Source organism: Triturus cristatus, chromosome 12, assembly GCF_964204655.1.
Source record: "Triturus cristatus chromosome 12, aTriCri1.1, whole genome shotgun sequence".
Classification (NCBI taxonomy): Eukaryota; Metazoa; Chordata; class Amphibia; order Caudata; family Salamandridae; genus Triturus; species Triturus cristatus.
This window is the reverse complement of record NC_140595.1, coordinates 799,333,710-799,354,187: the sequence shown is the minus strand read 5'-3', so window position 1 is coordinate 799,354,187 and position 20,478 is coordinate 799,333,710. Positions and strand designations below refer to the sequence as shown.

The window sequence follows — 20,478 nt, the reverse complement described above, 5'->3', positions numbered from 1 at the left end:
TGGTACTAGACTTAAAGTGAACGGTCGCAGTAACGGTAATAGTGAGACTAGACTTAAAGTCAATGATTCCAATTGAAGTAATGGTGGGACTACACTTAACATAAAGAGTCCCAGTTGAGGTAATGGTGGGGCAAGATGTAAGATATGCTCCCAGTTGAAGTAATGGTCAGGATGGCCTTAAAGTAAATTTACCCAGATGAGGTAATAGTCAGGCTTGACTTAAAGTAAGTGGTCTCAGTTTAAAGTAATGGTGGGACCAGACTTAAACTAAATGATTCCAGTTGAGGTAATGGTGGGACAAGACTTTAAGGAAATGGTTCCAGTTGAGGTAATACCAAGGCAAGGTAATGGCCAAATTCAGAATTATGGCTAGGTCAAGGCTGTAACGAAAGCAGTTTTAACATATTTTTTTATCCACAGGCATTTGTAAACTAACTGTGAACTATATAGACTGTTAACAAATGGAACTAAGTGATTCAAACTACACATATTTCAAATGCAACCTTTTTTAAATTTCCTTCTAGCTCCTCAGGAATATACAGTGCTGTAAATCTTAGTGTTGCAGAAAGGCGTTTACCAAATTTGAGTCCAATAAATGCTCTATCATGGCATCATCAATGACAATGCATTTAGAGTACTTACTTGATGCACTCATACTTTTAACTTTATTTAAATTAATGTAAATTTGTACTTGTATTATTGTTATATTATGGAATTATATCAGATATTTTATGGTCTATTTTTATTTGACTGAATAAAGAATTTGAATTGAATTGAATTGAGTACTTACTGGTAATCTACATTACTCCATGTACACATGAGGTGAGTTCTTATCCAGCAGACAGGCACTTTACTTTCCTCCTATGTCACACAAAACCCAATAAAAAACCCACTCTAAATTTACACTCAATTCCCTCTTGTTGAATGACTGTCCCACCTTTAGGACGACCCAGGGACACACTGCGAAGCAGTGTGTTCTCTATTCATCGACAAAGACAGTGATAACTTTAAGGGCTCAAATGCAACTAGTGGATCTTTGTAGGCCCCAAAGCTAAAAACGGAGAATGAAAGTCACCAGAGGCTTGAGGTGCGGGTGAGGCCAAGGAACCACAAGGTCACAGCTGACTCTTTCACCCGGACCATGGTGGCAGAACCGTCAACAATAGACAGGGCAGATGGGACTGGGGTTGAATGACCCCCCTTTACTGGTAAGAACACCTTCTCCGAGTCTGTGCAAAACGGGGCACCAATGAAAGTCTGGTCTTGCAATGACTGAAAATGGAACGTCTGAAAGGCAAATCAAAAGCCATGATCGTGCAGCATCTTAAACACGAAGCAAATATCTTCCACGGCCATGGTAAAAGAAAATGTAGCTGTGAGTCAATCATCGAAATAAGGAAATGCACAAACCCCTTGCACCTGCAAAAAACAACCAAGCAAGCAAGTTATCTTGGTGCAAACCCTGGCAGAACCTGGAACTGGTAGCAATGGCCTCCAAAATTATAATTAGCTCTGATGGTTAGAGTGTATTGGCAAATTATAATAAGCATTTTTGAGTTTGAGGAACGCTCATATGACCCCCAAATGGATCAGAGGCAAAATGTTTTGCAAAATGGATTTCTTGAAGGGCTACTGAAGCAAGTATTTTTTCTGAACCTTTAGGTCCAAATGAGGCTGGAAGTTGCTGTTGGGCTTGCCCACCAAAACAGAATGGATTACAAATATCGCCCCTCTTTCCCAACGAGTAAAGGCGCAATGCCACTGCAAGGAAAAGATACTCGCCCCCATGATGAGAGCGGACCTTCACAGCTAAAATCAATGCAGAGGAGAAGGGTTAAAACAGTCCCAAAGTGGCTAGCATCAGAAGTCCATGACATAACTCAACTGCATAATCTAGAAGATCCACTAGTCAGGCTTCTTCCAGCATTTCAGAAAATGCACCAGTCTGATTGATAGTGGACTTAGGAAATTACTGTGGAATGACGGGCACCCTAGAGTAGCTCTCTGAATGCTACAGCGCAATTCATATAACGGACGGGTAGACCTTCCGGATATCCAGGTTTACTACTGGGCATCCCGTTTGATAGCAATAAACGACTGGGGCCATGTAGATGGCGATCCCCCCACCTACGCTTTAGAAAGAATGCAATTTCAAATGCGCTCATACTATCACTATTTCTATAGGGGGATAGGAACAAGAAGTCTATTATTAGCTACCCAAGTGACTCTTGAATCGTGGAGCAGAGCTAGCACCTGTCTTGGATGGAAGCAAAAGATCACCCGGGAAACTCCACTGTGGGTGGGACGATGCCTTAAAGAAATAGGGAAATTGAATGGGTTTGCTGACTGGGACCATTTTGGTATCTCCAAAGTGGGTGCCCTGATTGAAGGGGGAACCTTATTGCCCTTGGCGTCCCTACAGAAGGAATTCCAACTCCATGACAGACATCAATCACTATATATATGTACAGCTCACACATGCCTGGAAAGCAGAAAATATCCCTTCAGACCTCTCAGAGTATGCTTCCCTGGAGGGTAGGCTCTTAATGGGTGAATTTCAGGAGAAAGCAGTCTCTTACATGTACAAAACCATTAACAATAATCTACCCTACTGAAACTACAGTCCACATGGGAAATGATGTTGGTGAACTAGAAGACCTTGATTGGGAGGCAGCGTTAATGGTCCCACGAGAGGTTGCGATTAAATCTAGACTGCGACTTATCCAATTCAAAATCCTGCATAGGGTCTGCCTCCATAGAGATGGTAGATCCGTTTCTCCAGAGTACCTGCGCTGTAGGGGGAGTCGAGGGGACTTCCTTCACATACTATGGAGATTCCCAGTCATTCATTCACTCGGGCAAAATCCACTTCTGGAACTCAGCACAATACTAGGGACGTCACTACCTGAGGATCCTAAGTACGTGCTTTTAGGCATACCCAATGATCTAGACCTCTCACGGATGAAACTAATGTTGTGCAACTTGGGTTTAGTGTTAGCTAAAAGGGACCTGGCTAAACATTGGGGGAGCCCCTGACATACCTACCATGGCTGAATGGAGAAGGGGAATGGAACTCTACATGGCAGCGGAAAGTGTAACTTATAAGAAAGTGGGTGTCCATGTAAGTTTCGTAAGGTGTGGGGTGGTTGGATCACATATTGTGGACTGGATATCTTTGATGAGGCTGATGCTTCCTCTTTATAACTAAATCATTAATGTGAATACTTTGACTTGCCATGTCCACCAATTTGCAGATGTATCGATGTTTTTTCTCCCATTGTCCTCATTCACTATTGTGGAAATATCTGCTTTACTATTGTCCTTCCGCTATGTTTCCTTGTTTGCACTGGGCACCCATTTGTGCCCTTTTTGTTATGATCTACAAAACCCAATAAAAATGTCTTTTTTTTAAAGTATAGTTAGTCCAGATATTGCCCATCGAACAGATATCAGACTACTATTAAGTCCATATTTACTATGGGATGTAATGTGAGATCGCTGTCTAACTAACTGCAGCCTGCCATCTTTCCAGTGCTGCTACTACCTTTCATTAGTGTTACCAAGTGGGCCTGTCTTTTCAGGGGCAGGACTCGGAAGGCTGTACGGTGAGATCATGGCAAAGATATTCCCGGAAGGAATCATTTCTGAGGGCATCAACATCAAAATCACTCCATCTGGATATGCCCTGGCAGGTATGTTCCTTGCTTACATTACTGATTGTATACAGTCTTAAAGTCACAATTTCCAAACACTCACACGGTTCATCTGTTTCTGTACAGATGTCTAGGATTCGTTGTAGGCTCAGTGCTATATCTAGTTTTTCAACGCAATAATGTCTGTTTAGGCCATGAATTGAAGTCCTTCTCATCCCATGTTTTCCCCATGTAGATCTAAGTCTTTCCCTTTAGCTCTGTTTCTCTCTAAAGTGTATCAATATATGTATTAAGCATAATATAGCACAAACCCAGGAAACAAGCAACAGATCACTGTACAAGCACAGCAGAAGTGACAATTGAGGATCCAGTACAGTGGGGCGGGGGAATTCTGTTCCAGTTGGGCTAAGTTGTGGGAAGGAGCACAGTGCTTTTTACTCTTGGTGGATGAGGTGTTCTGTATTTCCAGCTTCTTTCTAATATGATGAAGTGAAGGAGTGTTTCTAGTCTGATGCTGTCCAAATCCCAGGTGCACAGCTTGAGAAGGCTTGCTTCTTTATGATTCCTTTATTGCACTTTTTGATTTCCAATCTGTTATTTTTGTTTTCTTTTCTGCAATGGTGAAAAGTAATACAATGAAAAATACAGCAGTCTTAAGGGTGGCACACATGTTTGCAAAACAAAACAAAATAAAAAATAAACCACTGCAAGAATAAATAAAAAGAAATACAAAATGGAGATGAAAACGGAAAATGATTGACCAGCCCTTGCGCTGAAGTAGGCTACTTTTTAGGAGGACGTGCACATATGCAAGAGCAAAATGTCATTGCTTACAATCAAGAGAACCAAGAGCTGTAGTCGGCTGACCCATTTCCCTTTGCTGTAGGCTGTGGTGGGCAGGCCTGATTGTACCACCCACTTCAGTAGCCCTTTAAACATGGTTGAGGCATGCCACTGGGGAGCCTATGTGTGCAGTTCTAAACTGCCATTTCGACCTGGCAAGTTAATCTACTTGCCAAGCCTAAACCTTCCTTTTTATTATATGTTAAGTCACTCCTAAGCTAGGCCCTAGGTAGCCCCATGGGCAGGGTGCAGTGTATTTAAAAAGTAGGACATGTACGTTTAAGTTTTATATGTCCTGGTAGTGAAATACTCTTAAATTCGGTTTTAAGAACTGTAAGGGCCAACTCTCCAATAGGATATCATTGGTATTGCCTTAAACAGCTTTTAAGTGTAATTTTCAATTGAGAGCAGATAGAAATTTGAAGTTTGGTGTCTCTAGACTCAATTTAAAATCACAACTTATGGTGAAGTTGAATCTTAAATTGTAAGTCTGAAAATGCCACTTTTAGAAAGTTGGTATTTTTTTTACTTTAACCATTCTTTGCCTCTGCCTGTCTCTGAATATGCGTCTGGGTTGGGTCCACGCTGGGTTTTATGCATTCCCTCTGTTGCAGGGATTCTGCACAGACACAGAACTATGCGCAGGATTATGGGACCTTGGTGTATAGGGAGTGGGTCTTCCTATCACCTTAGTGCCCACCAGCTCAGGACTGACTAGCTATAGTGTCTCACTTGCTCTCCTACTCACTCACAGAGAAACAAGTGATTAGACTCCCCAGAACACTACACTCCAGACTCTCTCAGGAATCACGGTTGCAAGACACACTCTTTTGCTCACACTCTTGCACTCGTCCACAATAAGATCTGACAGAGACATGAAATAGTTTAAAATATTTATTTTAACTAACATGCCCTAACATGCAGTATATGTGCCACAGCAAGCAGGAAAATGCATAGTATAAAAACAGTCAGCATTGCAGCTAGTCCATAAATCATGAAGGGAGATGTCATTAAAAAAAAAATAGAGCCTAACCTCCCTCCCCTTGCTAAGAAAAAGTATTATACATTAGAGCATCTCTGGGCTTTGTCAGCAGACCCCATACCTCTGCCTATAGATGGTAGATCTACATCATAGGTGCTGTCTCGCTCTTCTCCCTGGAAAGCTCCCTGTCCAAGTGTGTGTCACCTATTCATGTACCCCACTAAAAACCCAATTACATTGGCCAAACAACAGCTGCATCAGTATGTTTTGTCCAAGGGCTAAGGTCTGGCTAGAACAAAATTACAAGGGGCATTGTTGTTCGACCTTGCACATAATGCTCAGTCAAAATCCCAGGAACATGCAGAGTGTGAACACAGCGATGAGTTCTCATGTGAAAGCAGTCATTGGAGTATTGCAAAAATAAAGACGTGTAGTAACGTGCGCAAAAGCAGCAGGCAAGCTGCAATGTGATCATGCTAAGTTAGTGAAAAACAACAATGTCCCTATGGGCTATGTGACATCTCTAGACAGTCACAAAAAGGGAAAAGGGTTGTGGCATTTGCATCCTGATGGTACATCACCAGGCTGATAGGCCATCCTGTGGTAGATTGGGAGAGAGGAGCTGACACTTGCACCTAAATAGGGTTGTGCCTGTGCCCACACAAAGAGATGCCTACCTCCCTGTAGTGTCTGCAGCCAGGGCAGGAAAGGCAGGGACCTTGTGATCTTCAAAGGACTCCTTGATGGAGCCCCCACCCCAACTTCAAAGGCACTGATACCACCAAATCAGAACTCTAGCAGAACCAAGGACATTCTGCCTGGAAGAAGAGATGCTGTGCTGAAGAAGGGACTGCCACTTTGCTACCTGCTCTGCTGTGTTGGCCTGCTGCTTCTTGCCTGGGAGTGAGAGGGACTGGACCTGCTCTCTACATACTGAACCCAAGATTCTCCAAGGGTGTGCCTCCTGTTTTCTGAAGTCCCAGGGACACAAAATACTTATGTTAACTCTGCTGGTGCTGTTGGACTTTGCCATCTGTGATCCTACCCTTGCTTAAGCTGCCCCCTCTAGTCCTGGGACTTAAATCAAGCTTTTGGTCTCTTCGAGATCGCAAACTGGCCCATTCACTCTGGAACTGCGTTGCTCGCTCAAAGGATCAGTGCAAGCGGGCACAAGTTCATTAAGCCTGGGCGGTAAATTTCGTTCCGTTCGCGGAATTTGTGATATTTTGACATTTTCGCTTTCCGCGGAGAGCGCGAAAATGTCAAAACTTTCGCAACCTGCCGCGAAACGGAAGTATTTTTCTTGTTCGCGCTTTAAAAATGCATTCTCGCGGGCGCGACTTACCGGGTCCCTGCATTCGCCGACGAGTTTTCCTATCCGTTCGCGCGTGCCACAAGATGTTGGATTGTTGGTAGCCGGTCGCGCTATCCCGTGAGAGTTTGCGATCGCGAACACGTCATTGCGATCGCGAACAGGAAATAAGCATCGCGAACAAGATGGCCGCGCCCATTAGCGACCGCATGGGAAAGTTGGAGATATATTTCCCCGCGAGCACGCAAAAACACATCGCGAACGGGCTGGAAAAGCAAACCCGGCATCTTCGCGAAAGTTTCGCATGCTCGCGGAGATTTTGTGCAATTTCGCGATAATTTGCGAAAGTCAATTTCACAAATTCCGCCCACCCTTAAAGTTCATCTCTTCGCACAGCGGTATTGCCGCTTGCAACAGCAACGCCCCAGGCCATCTTTCTGCAGCACCCGGTGGCTCTTCGCGCCCCCTGAACCTGTGCCACCAATGCTCACAGTGCTCCTGGCGAACTCCGTCCCCGTGAACGGGACTCTTGGCTCAACTTGAGAAGGTAAAACTTCAGCTGACCCGTCTGGAAATGTATCCGACCCGTGCTCTATCGCTGTTGGCTTGCCTTTTCAGATTTGACCCGGTTTAGCGCAACCTCAAGTAACTTTTAGCACTATTGACTTCTAAGCACTGTTTTGGGATTTAATCTTTAAAGATCCATATCTTGACTTCTATTGATAGGATTTTTGTTGTTTTGGTCTTCTTTTACTCACATAAATATTCTCTATCATTCTAAACTGGAGTGGAGCCTTTATGTGGCATTTTCACAGTAGTATTGTAAATAAAGTGTTGCACAAGTACTTTACACTTTGCCTCTTAAGTTAAGCCTGACTGTTCTGTACCAAGCTACCAGAGGGTGAACACAGGTTAATTTAGGTTGTGTATCTGACGTACCCTGACTGGGATTGTGGCTCCTGTTTGGACAGGGTGTATACTCTGCCAATCAGAAACCTCAATTTCTAACACTGGGCAATTAGCATTCATAAAAACGCAGGCAATACAGCAACACTTTGGAACAGCTCTGCAGTTGTATCCACTCACCAAAACTCACAACTTATTAAAAACAGCACACTTACTCTAATGACCAGTCATCCCTCTAAAAACAAATCAGTCTCTGTTCTGAGAGGGAAAATGTGGAACGAAGGAAAGGAGCTGCATGGAAAACTAATGGTAGATTGTGAGCTAATTACCTTCTATTTAACAATGAAAATAAAAAAAACACTCTCTCCTTCTCAAGTGCTTAAGAAATAAACACGTCAATATAGAGTTTAGGGGCACTGTTGAAAATATCTACACATGTTCTGTTGCGGCACTGAAAATGGTACCATAACTTTTAAACCTTTATTTCAAATTAGCTAAATCTAGCTTCTATGTGAAGAACTACCATATTAGGCTAGTCATGTTTAGAAGTACTTTTGGTCAAAAGAGTGAATTTGTTTTATTTTTGTAGTTTTGTATAGTGCATCAAGGCGTAATGGCCTTAAAAGCACTTCATGCAGAGACAAGAAAAATGTGAGAGCAAATATAAAATAACAAGCATTTGCAATGCAATAGGTCTCGCCTTTACGCAAGTTTGAGCTATTGGCATTTTAAATGACAATGGCTTTTATTTATGTTTTAAAAACCAAAACATAAATAATAGGCATTGTTATTTACACAGACATCCCTTCTAGTGTACTCCTGCGAATGATGTAGTCATCGGACACACAGAAACCCAGAATGGTGAGCCGATGGTGAGACTCAAACGTTGTTCCTCAGTCAGTGCCATATTCGGCTGCTCTCGCTCGCTGATAAGCCGCATTTCTACCTAGCAAGCCTCTGCCTAGAACCTAGGCTCTTGCTTTTCGGTTTTAAGCTTATTTGTCCTTCGCTGGGCATGCTAAATTGGAATGAAGTCCCTAGCACGTACCCCGACCCATGCCTAGCGACAACTTGCCGCCATGCTGAACTTCTAAATAAGAGGAGACTCTTAAGGGCAGACATGCATTCTTTTTCTATGTTTATTTTTTTTATTCAAACGTCGGACCTGCAGCAGCACCAAAGAACCCCACACTGGCAGAGCGGCTGCGCCCCATCCTGCCTCCCATAGCTCTAAACTTTCCCAGCACCTCAGCAGCCCAAAGTTCCACTCAATGCCTTCGGCCCCAAACTGGAGCCTTCGCAGCCAGGGGACCGCGGTCTGCCCACAGATTTATCAGTGCTCAGGCAGCCCCTGGGATGTTGAGGGACTGGGGAAAGTGCCCGATCAGGAGCGACAAGGGGGAAAGGCGACATAAAGCGCAGTCCAGACCCCTGCTCACCAGTCAGGAACGTGCCCCCAGCCATGCCCCGATTTCAGCACAACGCACGTAGGCCTGGAGCGTTGTGTATCGGACATTCAGGCGCACTTACTATCGCGATGTAGCAGACATTGCATTGTGAGAACACTTTATGGCTTGGCTTGGCACCACCATTTCCACTATCCCGCTCGGAAACGTATGCCTGCTGCTTAGGTAGGCCTTATCGTTGTACCCTGCTCTCAAGGGCAGCGATTATAGGGATGCTCACGCCACTTATTTTTAGATGCTGCCAGTGCACTTGCAAGCATCGCCTTTCGTCCAAAGCCGCCTGTCCTGTGCACGGCGCTGCAGGGTAGCAGAGGCGCAAGCCACAAGGCCCAGGGGCCGCAGCAGCCACCAGACGTGCCGCCCCCACCAAGACAAGCCGAGGAAAGCCCGCGGCCCCTCAACCCTACCGTTCCCCATCGTTTACAAATCCCAAGCCGCCACAGAGGGAAGAAGAGTCAACCACACACCTCTCCCCCATGCCTTGCGCTGCACCCCAGTCAAGCACCAGCCGCGGGGCATGGTCAAGAGCTGCTGGCAGGCAATGTGTGACGGCGGGGGCATTGGGCGCGGGCAACTCCACTCCAGCCACCGGAGATGGGGGGGGTACACCGGGACAACAGGATCCCGGAGGGGCGACTCACCGCAACAACACCCACGCAACTTCGAATACGACCTGTGGGGGCGTGACCAAAATTCTGCTGCTGCTGTCCAGAAACAAGCGCGGTACCGCAAAGGCAGCCGCGTGTTTATTTTCGCATCCCGCTTTCACTTTAATTGAAAGCGCGATACGAAAATAAACATGCGGCTGACTTTGCCAAAGCTGAGTGAGAAGAAAAAAGTGCGTGGGGACTAATGAAGGAGAGAGTGTCACGCCGCCGGTAAACGATCCAATCCCGGTGGGCGGGGCCAAAAGGAGACAAGGCGGCAACAAAGAGGGTCTATGAAGCTCCTTTACAATCAGAAGCCAGCGTTTTGCATGCAAGATGACGTGAACCACTTAAAAAGATGGGCAGGGCTTCAACTCTGCCTCCGAGAGCTTCGGAATCTGTATTGATTTCAAGAAGTTCTCGAATGCCGCGCTGCGCATGCGCGCTGCTATCGCCAGCCGAGACCTAAAAACAAGAATGGGACAGCATGAAGAGGAATAACAATAATTGAAAAAGTACACATGAAAAGTCAACTGTCAAAAGAAGAGAGAGAAATATTGCCTAAGTGGTTAGTAGGAGAGAATAGTAACTTCTGGAGCATGCAGTAATGGTTCCTACAGCGAGATAGATGGTTATGCACAAATTGTTCTCATTAACTTAAATTACCAATACAATGTGACAGAAATCACTTTCTTTCACCTGAGCAAGAGCTTTCAGTAGCTGTGACTTTTGTTTTCACCTCTGCATTTGCCTTCAAAGGGTGCTGTTGTCAGAAAGCCCATGTCCGCACCTCCCAGCTAACTCTTAAGGAAAAAGTTATTTTTCACTAAGCAACAGATTAGCTAAGCCTTATCACAGAACTTCTCCTTTTGTTCTGAGAGTTACAAAACTAAACAGAATGAGCAAATATTTTTGAGGAGATAATTGTAGGACTGATGGACAACCCTACCAGTTCAGCTCCAAGGCTATGTATGGATGTCACTGAGACTGGACAGCTGACTAATAAAAGCAGACAAACGTCAGCTGCAGTGCACACCACCTTAAGCCTTACCATTACTCTAGTAGAATTGGTAGATATCCACCATTTATTATCTGCCACAACACAAAGTCTTTGATTGCTGCAAGCCGATCTCAACATGACATAGTTGAGTGTTGCACCTTCAGGCAGAGGATCCATGCATGGTGCCACAAGGCCAGGATGGTCTAACAAAGCGTATTCACTCACTGTGCAAATAGGAATCGTTTTTCAGAGCCGGGTCCTCCTGTTTGCCTTGGTCCCGCGTTGCAGACTATAAATGAAAACTGCTCAGGAAGAACTGGATGCCAAGTTGTGGAACACAGCTAGGAGGTTGGATGATCACCTCACATTGACACCACCATACCAGTCCGATGAGGGCAAATATATGGTAGACTTGGACTTCTTGTGGCCAAAACAGCAAGTAATGAAGATCAAAAGTACATTGCTGTCAGGAGTCAGAGCACACATGGAGAGCCTGACCACAAAGGGTTACTGGACATTGGCAGACATGTCTGTGTGCATTCTTGTAGTGAGGCACAAGACCTTGCGTCTAGGGCTTCAGACCTTTCTGCCAAGTATCCAAAGAAAACTAAACAGGCTATTTACAGACAACATGACAACCATTTGCTATATTCGGAGACCTTGAGGATGAAGGTTTGCATCTTTGATCCCTCACGCAGCCCGTTGCAATAGAAGTGGACAGTCCAGGAGGGTGATTTCCTCCATTCAACACAATTGTAAGTCAAGTGACCTGACAGAGCCCCACGTCAATGAGAAGGGTGACTGAATCTTTACAGAACCCAAGTACGGTAGATGTTCACAGTGCAGGGACCACACAACACCTTTTGGCAATGTATACATGCAGAAGATCTACAGATACACCCCCCTTGCCCTCAAACAGAATAGTTGTTTTTAAAGGGTTGTTGAGACCCTTTCCTCCAACATAAATTCAGCACAATCTTGAGAGATTAATATAAAAACGTTGAAGTTTATGGGACAGACGTCAAACGCCACAAACAAGTTATACTTAAGTTCATGTCTTGAAAGGCTGATTTGATTTTTGCAATTACTAGTGCAAGGTATATCAACACATTACACACATTCGCAACTAAAGAAGCCTACCAAGCTTCTTATAGACAACCTTAATCTATAGATGAATGCACATTTCCATTCTGTTTGACCCTAATGATGTCTTGACCTATGTTCTTTCAGAAGTCTTTTTTCCTGGAGAAAAGGTCTCCTCCTACACTAAATGTGAAGAGTCTGTTGCTGTTACATAGAGAGGACAAAGGAACTGTAGAAAATACGCAAGCTCCCTGATGCCTTTATACAACTTTGAAGGGACAAATATCTCTCAGCAGAAAGTTGCCTCATGGATTTCTCTGTCCGTAGCTTTGTTGCCACAATAAAGCTACAGGAGAACAGTGGGAAGAGTGGTTGCTTTATCAACAAGAGGACTGACAGCAATCATGACACCATATACAGGGGTGCTAATTCTAGACATTTGTAAAACAGATACACAGTGAAAGCCACGCACCTTTGCCAAGCAATACTGCTTGTTCCAGAGTTGAAGCACAAATGGGGCTTTGTAGGAAGCTGACTCTGTATATACTATATCAAAGTGAGGTATAGTGTGCACAGAGTACAGTGGATCCCCAAAGGTAGGCAGAGGTAAAAGTAGATAGCACCTTACTCCCTATTTGTGGTAGTGTAGGCGAGCAGTAAGGTTTTATCAGAGGGTAGTGTTTAGCATTTATTGTACACACAGAGGCAAGAAATGATTTCACGCACTCAAAGACTGAAATCTGACCAATTTGTTTTGTATAAAAATATTATTTAGTTGTATTTTATTTCTCGAACCAAGCAAGGCCTGGCACAGGTAAGTGTAATGGTACATAGCAAGAATAAGCAGTTGAATACAATTGAATGAGATTGGTTTTTTTACAGGTAGGTCAAATGTTTAGAAACAATTGAAATTACTTTGCAGTTACTTTTTGGATTACTTTACAGATTACTTTTCAGGATTATTTTTTCTACTCATGTGTGATATGCCTAGATATCACACTGGGAAATTTCCAGCATAAAAGGTAAGTCAGTTTTTACCAAAACACAGTTTCTTAGATTTTCATACACTTTTCAACTCCACACTTAGAACTTTTTTCACAGAAAAGCAGTCAATGCAGTCCTATAGGAGAAAATCACGTTATCGGTTTTAAGGTAATTACTCAGTCTTGGGAGTTGAATTTCTGGGGTAAAACCAGGGTTCCCCCAGGGTCAAGGATGCACTCAAAGAGCACCTTTGGCGGCGCTAGGGCGGCGCTAGGGCGGCTGGGTGCAGAGTGCTGAGGCCCAATGTTATCCAATGAGGGATAGGGGGCCTTCAGTTGGTGGCTTTAGGTCATAAGGTTAAGGGAGAGAGGCTCCTGGAATTAAGCTCAGGGCAAAGGGGGGTTCAAGTTAGCACACAAAGTGCACCCACAGCGGTACAGGGGCAGACGGTGCAGGGTGCTATTTTGGCGTCAGGTGACCTGTTGTTTTCAATGGGGATTGCTGGTTTTGGTTTTTGGCTGCAGGCTCAGTCCAGGATGTCTTCTGGGAGGAACCAACAGCTGGGTAGGTAAGTTGGAGGACTCAGGCACATAGGTGCATATCAGGTCCTCTTCTCCAGGGCGCACGGAAAGCCGGATGCAGGAGTCCCTTTTGAAGTCAGATTTCACCTTACAGGGTCATTCACAGTTGGGGGGGGGGAAGGGATTTCTGTGCAAAGGCTGCAGGCAAAGTTGGGGAGTCCTTGAGGGGTCAACGCATGTTGGACTTGAACTCTGGAGCGCTCGGGGACCTCGCTGGGACCGGTGAGCCACTCGGACTTGGGCTGTAGGCGTTGGGTGCAGTGTTGGTTCCAGGCATCGGGTTTCTTTGTCTTCAGCAGACTCAGAGTCTTTCTTGGGTAAATCTTTTGAACAGAGCTGCTATTCACAGGACATCCGGTCATTGTTGAAGGCAGGTAGTCCTCCCAGGGGTTCTGGAGGTTGCTGACTGCAGGACAAGGCGACTTTTGGCACAGGATCTCTGGAATCAGCAGACGGGCTGGTAGGGCTGGGGCCAAGTCAGTTCTTCTCTGCAGGGTCCTCTGCTGGGCATCTTCTTTCATCTTTCTTCTTCGTAGGTTGCGGGAATCTGCTTCTGGGTTTAGGGCTGACCCCAAAATACTGTATTTAGGAGGCTGCTTTTGGGGTCTCAAGGTCAGTAGCCAATGGGCTACTGGCCTTAGGGTGACTACACCCTTGGTGTGCTCACCCCACATGGGGGAGTGGGCACAGTCCCTAAACCTGATTGGAGAGAGCCTACCATCTGCAAGATGGTGGGCATTGAAGAGTGGGCTTCACCTCGCCTTCCCCACCTGAGGGGCGGGGTTGGCAGAGGTGGGCACACCTTCTGAGCTGCTCTAATTTTTCCCACCTGTCTTTCCACCGAAAGGGGGGTGAGACAGGAAGGAGGCCTGCTTCTGATCGCAGTAGAGGCTGGGGGTTTCGTAAAAGGTGGCAGGGCCTTTGAAGCTCCCCTGCCACAGATGGCTCTTCCTGACTTGGAGGAGGTGTGAACACCTCCACCCAGGAAAGGCTTTGTTTCTGGGCTTAGGGAGTGAATGCTTGCACCCCAGGGGGACAGAAACATGTCTCGTGGTGGCAGGCTGGTTTTTACCAGTCAGGGAACCCACCAGAGTCTGGTCGTTTTTCAGGGGGCATCTCTAAGATGCCCTCTGAGTGCATTGCGTAATAAATCCCAGTATGGGTTTATTATGCTGATAAGTTTGCTACCAAACTTCCCATAATTCAGTAAAGCCATTATGGTAATGACAAAATCCCAGACCATATACTCTTGATGGCTTTACTACACTTACAATGTCAAAGAATGGACCTGTACCTGCAGGGGTACAGGGCTCATGCACCTTGGTATAGTGCACCAAGCTAGAGGGGTGTCTTACCTATACCATAAGCAGTGTGTTGCAGGCAAGACACACGACTCGGACCCTTATAGAGAGCAGAACCTTTATCTACTAACTAGGTAGACTCTCATTATATTTGGCCATATATCATAGGTTATCTTTGTGAAGCCTAAAAGAGAATTATAACCACAACCTCCTGTAACATAACCCGCCAGAAGTGGAGAATTCGTGATATTTATATTTATACATGGCAATTTTGGCCTGATTGCATATAACACTTATGGTCTACAACACAACCAATTTACCTTGGTCTTCCATGTTCAGGGGGACAACAAAAGATCGCATTTATTCAGAACAGAAACAGAAATATACTTCTACCAGCAGCATTGTATAAGGCGACTACAGAAGCCCACGCTCCAATTAGGAAACGTGAAGTGATCCCTATAAAGGTTCGTCAATATTATCCCAGGGGCGATTTTACATACCCTCTGGTTCTGGCAGACAAATTTTATGTCTTGATAAAGGTGATTATAAGAAGGAGTTATCACCGAAACGCGTCGACGCAACCTAAAGCGTATAATTCAAGTCTCCAACACCATAATAGATACGCTGATTTGGTAGTGATACTACTCTGGTGTCATTAGAGCGGAGAAAGAATATACAAACCTGTATCCAACAAATGTGTGTTGTAACTGTTCTGTCTGCTTGTAATTGTGCAGGTCGCAATTATATATATTGTCTCAATTTTATCTTGTTTTAGTTCAGGGATTTAGTCTAGTTATCCCTAATGACTGTGTTTTAATATATTCAAATAAATGAACTTTTAACTTTTCCATATTTTGTTGTATGTATTTGTTAAGTTATAAGGTACATTATTTTATACCTGTTTTTATTTGTGCCTTAAGGGAACCCTTTCTCTTACACAGGCATGTGTGCCATGTCGACTCTTCACTTTTCTCTGCACCAACAAACATGCAGCCTGCAATGGCAGTGTGTGTGTGTTATGGTACAGGATCTCTAAGGGTGGCATAATATGTGCTGCAGCCCTTAGAGGCCTTCTCTGGGCACAGTGCCCTTGGTATACATGGTACCTTTTACAAGAGACTTACATGTGGCTAGAGAGGTGCCAATTGGGGGTACAAAGGTACACTTTTGGGAAAGAACACAGGCCCTGGGAACCCGATTGGCAGGGACCCATGGTATGGCAAGTGAAAGTGCATCAGAAATCTGGCAAAAAGGTGGGGGGGGTTACTGCAACAGAAACCCACTTTCCTACAGGCAGGCAATGCTATGCAGCCTGTGTTGTGACATTAAGGTGAGCATCACAACCTATTCTCAATGGCTAAATGCTGTTTGCTATTCCCGATCAAAACATGTACATTTATGAATAAACTTCAGTGCTTAAGTAGAACATGTTACCTACTTGTAACTATAGTTCTCCAGTCATGGCATTTTTGTTGTCCTCATATCACCATAGCGTCTGCAAATCTCAGGCAGTTTTTATTCTTTCTGTCTGCCTCATGGTCTGTTGCATTCACAATTGGCCCCACCTACACAGTGCCTTGGTGTAATCATAGGAGCTCATGGTTCTATCCAAGATTCTTCCCTAGGTTAGGTGAAATCGGCCCTTACCTTGGGTGGTCTTCCAGACTTACATTCCATATCTAGGCACCAAGCCCATTTCACAGCTTTAATCCAGTCTGTAACATATTTGGGGATATGGATCTATCCAGCATTTACAAATTTCCAGCATTGCTATAAGTAACAGAAGAAACATAAGGGCACTTTCCTCCCTGCTCAATATGCCATGTGAGGTCTTGTCTATCCCCTATAGAACTAATATAGGGTTTAATGCTATGGTTAGCCCCAGGAAGTCTTTTAGAATAGTCTTGATGTCTTTGATGAAGCTTTTTGTGTGTGTGGCACACTTAGAATGTAAAGATGACCTTCAAAACAAATGTCTAGAAGCTATCAAACTCAATGCTCAGAACAAAACATCCAAAATACGTATGTGTATATGTTAAAGTATTAAATGTGATTCTTGAATAGTCTAAGTTAAATGTACAGAGATGCTTTGCTTAATGAGGGGAGCTATTCAAAGCGTGACAATCTACTAAAGATACTAAGGGCCCGATATAGAGTTTAGTGTACAGGATACTCACAGATGCAACGGAGTACCCTGCCTACTAAACCCTCGGTCTGCCCACCTCATTCGGGATTGGCCGAATGTCAACTTTTACATCAGCAGAGCCCCCGCTAGCTCTGTCAACAGAAAACTTCCTCCAATGGCCCGGCAGAATAGGGGCCTTCAGAGGAGGAACATTACCCTGTCTGTCCTATTTAGGATGGACTGTGTAATGTCTGTTTTTTTGTCCATCATTGCCTGCAAACACCTGACGGTAAGGGACAGAAGCTTGAACATAGACTGCAAAAGGGAATTTTCTTTATTTCTCTTTCAATTATTGTAGGACCTTTTCCAAGTAGGACTATCTGTCCATCTTTAGATCTAGAAATCTAAAACTGTTGAGTATGTTTACATTGACACAGCAATCTGCTTCTTAGCAACTTGAAACAAGTTTGATAAAATGTCTGGTGACTGTGATTCCTGCTCTTCTCGTCCTAGGTGCCGCTGCGTTCTCCGGGGCTGTGACACACACCATCTCCACAGCAGTTCTGGTGTTTGAGCTCACTGGACAGATGTCACACATTCTGCCTGTCTTGATTGCTGTGTTGATTGCCAATGCTATAAGCCAGCGGTCCCAGCCTTCCTTCTTCGATGGCATCATCATCGTCAAAAAGCTGCCATACCTCCCTAAACTTACATTTGGGAAAACAGGGTGAGTCTGCCTTGCAATGTTGAAATTGTACTTCACAGCTGAACATCGCCTAGCTCTGCCAAGATTCACAATACCTAGTTTTAGTTCTGCCTGTGAAGGCATAAGTCGTGAAAAAAAACTACTCAGTTAAAGTTTGTGCTTTGAATTTTAAGGTTTTAGGTTAGTTATCAAAAAATGTCTTATTCCTGTCTTATGAGAGTTGGTTCTTATGTTTAATTTTTCCAGAGCTCACGACATCTATGCAGAAGATTTCATGATCACTGACCTGAAATACCTGGTGAAGGGCTTCAAGTACAAAGACATCCGCGACCTCCTGAAAGCGTCAGACCTGAAGCAGTTTCCACTGGTGGACTCCCAAGGTGAGCAGAAGAATGGGAGGCTGCATGTCCGTCATCCCCTACCACATAAAGTTAGTAAGGCTAACCCATGTAAAAGCACCAGTACTACCCAGAACACAGCCGTACACAGGCTTCAGCATGAGCGAGGAAAAACTCGGACACTCACCTCTTGAGATGTATCCTCCTCATGATGCCTCCAACCCATATTTTATCTTATGCCGCCCATTAACCATAGGTATTAACACTTCTGCACTGGTGCTGCCGTGACTGTGGAAAAGTGACTGTGTCAACCTACAGCAGGCCATGCACAAAAACCTTTGATATGTGGAGAACCTTGATGTTTCAAAACTAGAGCAGTTACAGGGGATCAGAGAGAGTCTTCAACAGGGGACGAAAACTAGGTAGGGTCAGCTGTTCAAATATGCCAAGTCGTTTTATTCTAGGACATTCTAAGCCAGCTGTATGTTCAGACTAAACTTACAGACCACCATCATGTTAGATGATAAGCTGGAGAGCCACAGAAATACCCCAGGTCTGATTCACTAAGGTAGTTTGAGCTCTGAACATAGGTGTAAGTACAAAAATGGATAGATATACACTTGCTATGTATTCACTAAAGGATACCTTGCAGATGTAAAACAATTTACTCTCACACAATTGTATGATATGACTGAGTACAATTACGCTGGAGTAAGTTCCTCACATGTCAGTTTGTGGTATTCGCAGACTTCCCTCTGAACCTTTCCTTCCCTAGAAACGGTGACAGATTTTCCCTTGTAAAGGACTGGAGTAAGTCACTTTCAGGCTGGGAAGGTAAAAGGGAAGCCTCTGAATTTCCTAGTGGTGTAGGCCAGGGGGTTTGAACAAAAGGAAAATGTTTTCCCCATGTAGAAAAAATTTGCAATTTCCCAATGCAGACTTGTTCCCATGCTCACAATTCCATACTGGACAAATAGCAATGTCTAAAAAAGTCTGGAAAGCTTCAACATAACAGTAACCCACTAGGGGCCAACTGAACACCTCTAAAGCCTCAAGATGGTTGCTGCTTGGTGCTGACCCACAGGTCGCTTTCTTCCAACTCAACAATACTTGTCTTGTATAGATTAGTTAGGTCAGTGTGTCTGAAAATGTGAAGCTAAAATCAAAACCAGAGAAACAAAGATGACAAAAATTTGAATTGCAAGTAAAAAGGATAACAAAAGAATGGTTATTTAATATTTAAAGAGAGGACTATTTGTTCAGTTCTCTGGTTTACAACATTGCTCAATCTTCTGGTTATTTATTCGTGCTCAATGCACTTCACCCTACTTCTCTTTAGTAACAATGAAGACTTTGAAAGAATCCAGGGTGAGATGGCCACAAGATTTGGAATCAGGGGGGTTATGGTTTCCGTACTGGAGAAAGCGAAAGAAAAGGGTCATGCAACAGTCACATCAGGAATTGTTATTAGGCAAAGTCAAACAGGAATATACACCTAGGGCTAGTCTCACAACCACAGTTTCAGCAGATACTGCCCAGCTATGCAACATATTTCTCAGAAATTGGCATATATTTAGATAATCGCATCGGACACACTCTCGATGTACATCCACGAGTGACATACAGGAGTACCTCTCTCCGAGATCACCCGGTGTGCATCATTCCTCAACCAAACGTAACACTCAACAAAACATTTCAGAGTCAGGCTTTTACCCATGCATGAAAAAGCATCAGCAATGTGACAAGGTACAGAGTACCAGGGAAGACAACGCTGTCTCACATCAATACAATTCTGATTACACTGTGTATCACTTGACCTGTCTTTGCGGTAAACACTTGGGCGTAGCTTCAGGGAGGGTGTCTGGAGTATTAAACTGCCCGAAAAAGAATGCATTTTCAGATGAATAGTTGTGTATAGGTACTTTCAGTTGGGTATGGTGAGGTGTCAGTGGGATTTTTACATTCACACTGACAAAAACACACACACACTCTCTCATCGCTGTTTTGAAAGCCCTAAAAAATGTTGATTATTCATATTGTGTTTCTCTCAGTTAGTACTTCTAGCAATCCGCATAACTCTCCCCTTCCATTGCTTCTTTAGCTCCTCGCATGTTCCCTGCTTGTCCAATCATTTATTTTAACATTGTATCCCAGGGTGATTGTTGTGAAATCTCAAGCTCATCCCCCCTCCCCAAACCTTACTGACCAAGATAATCCCTGGGTAAACAACTGGGTGAACAATCCATTGGAAGTACAATACATACAACTAAGTTTATAACCAAAGGCCATCTATCATACCCAGTGGCCAGATACTTCCAAGCATTTCATTCCAGTAACTGCAACCTTCTTGGGTCTTTCTGCCTGAATTGTATACTTCCCAACAAGAGAGCAGGTGATATGGCCATGACATCACGTAGACATGAGACCAGATATATTATTACATTGCAGACAAAGATTCCACGAGGGCTCAAAAGCGATGAGGAATTAGCGGTACATTTGGGCCAGCAGATGTGCATTATTTGCTGCATAAAGGCTTAAGGCAGTGGAGGTG

General features: G+C 44.3%; 1 protein-coding gene across 2 annotated transcripts in view; it reads left to right on the top strand.

Annotated features, from left to right (window-relative positions):
* LOC146782882 (chloride channel protein ClC-Kb-like) overlaps window positions 1-20,478 on the top strand; it is a 260,608-nt gene that overhangs the window by 161,024 nt on the left and 79,106 nt on the right. For both annotated transcript variants that reach the window (XM_085637370.1, XM_085637369.1), the window contains exons 13-15: window positions 3,582-3,692; window positions 17,397-17,610; window positions 17,836-17,969. In XM_085637370.1, the coding sequence (XP_085493496.1) occupies window positions 3,582-3,692; window positions 17,397-17,610; window positions 17,836-17,969 (459 nt within the window). The remainder of the gene's footprint in view (window positions 1-3,581; window positions 3,693-17,396; window positions 17,611-17,835; window positions 17,970-20,478) is intronic.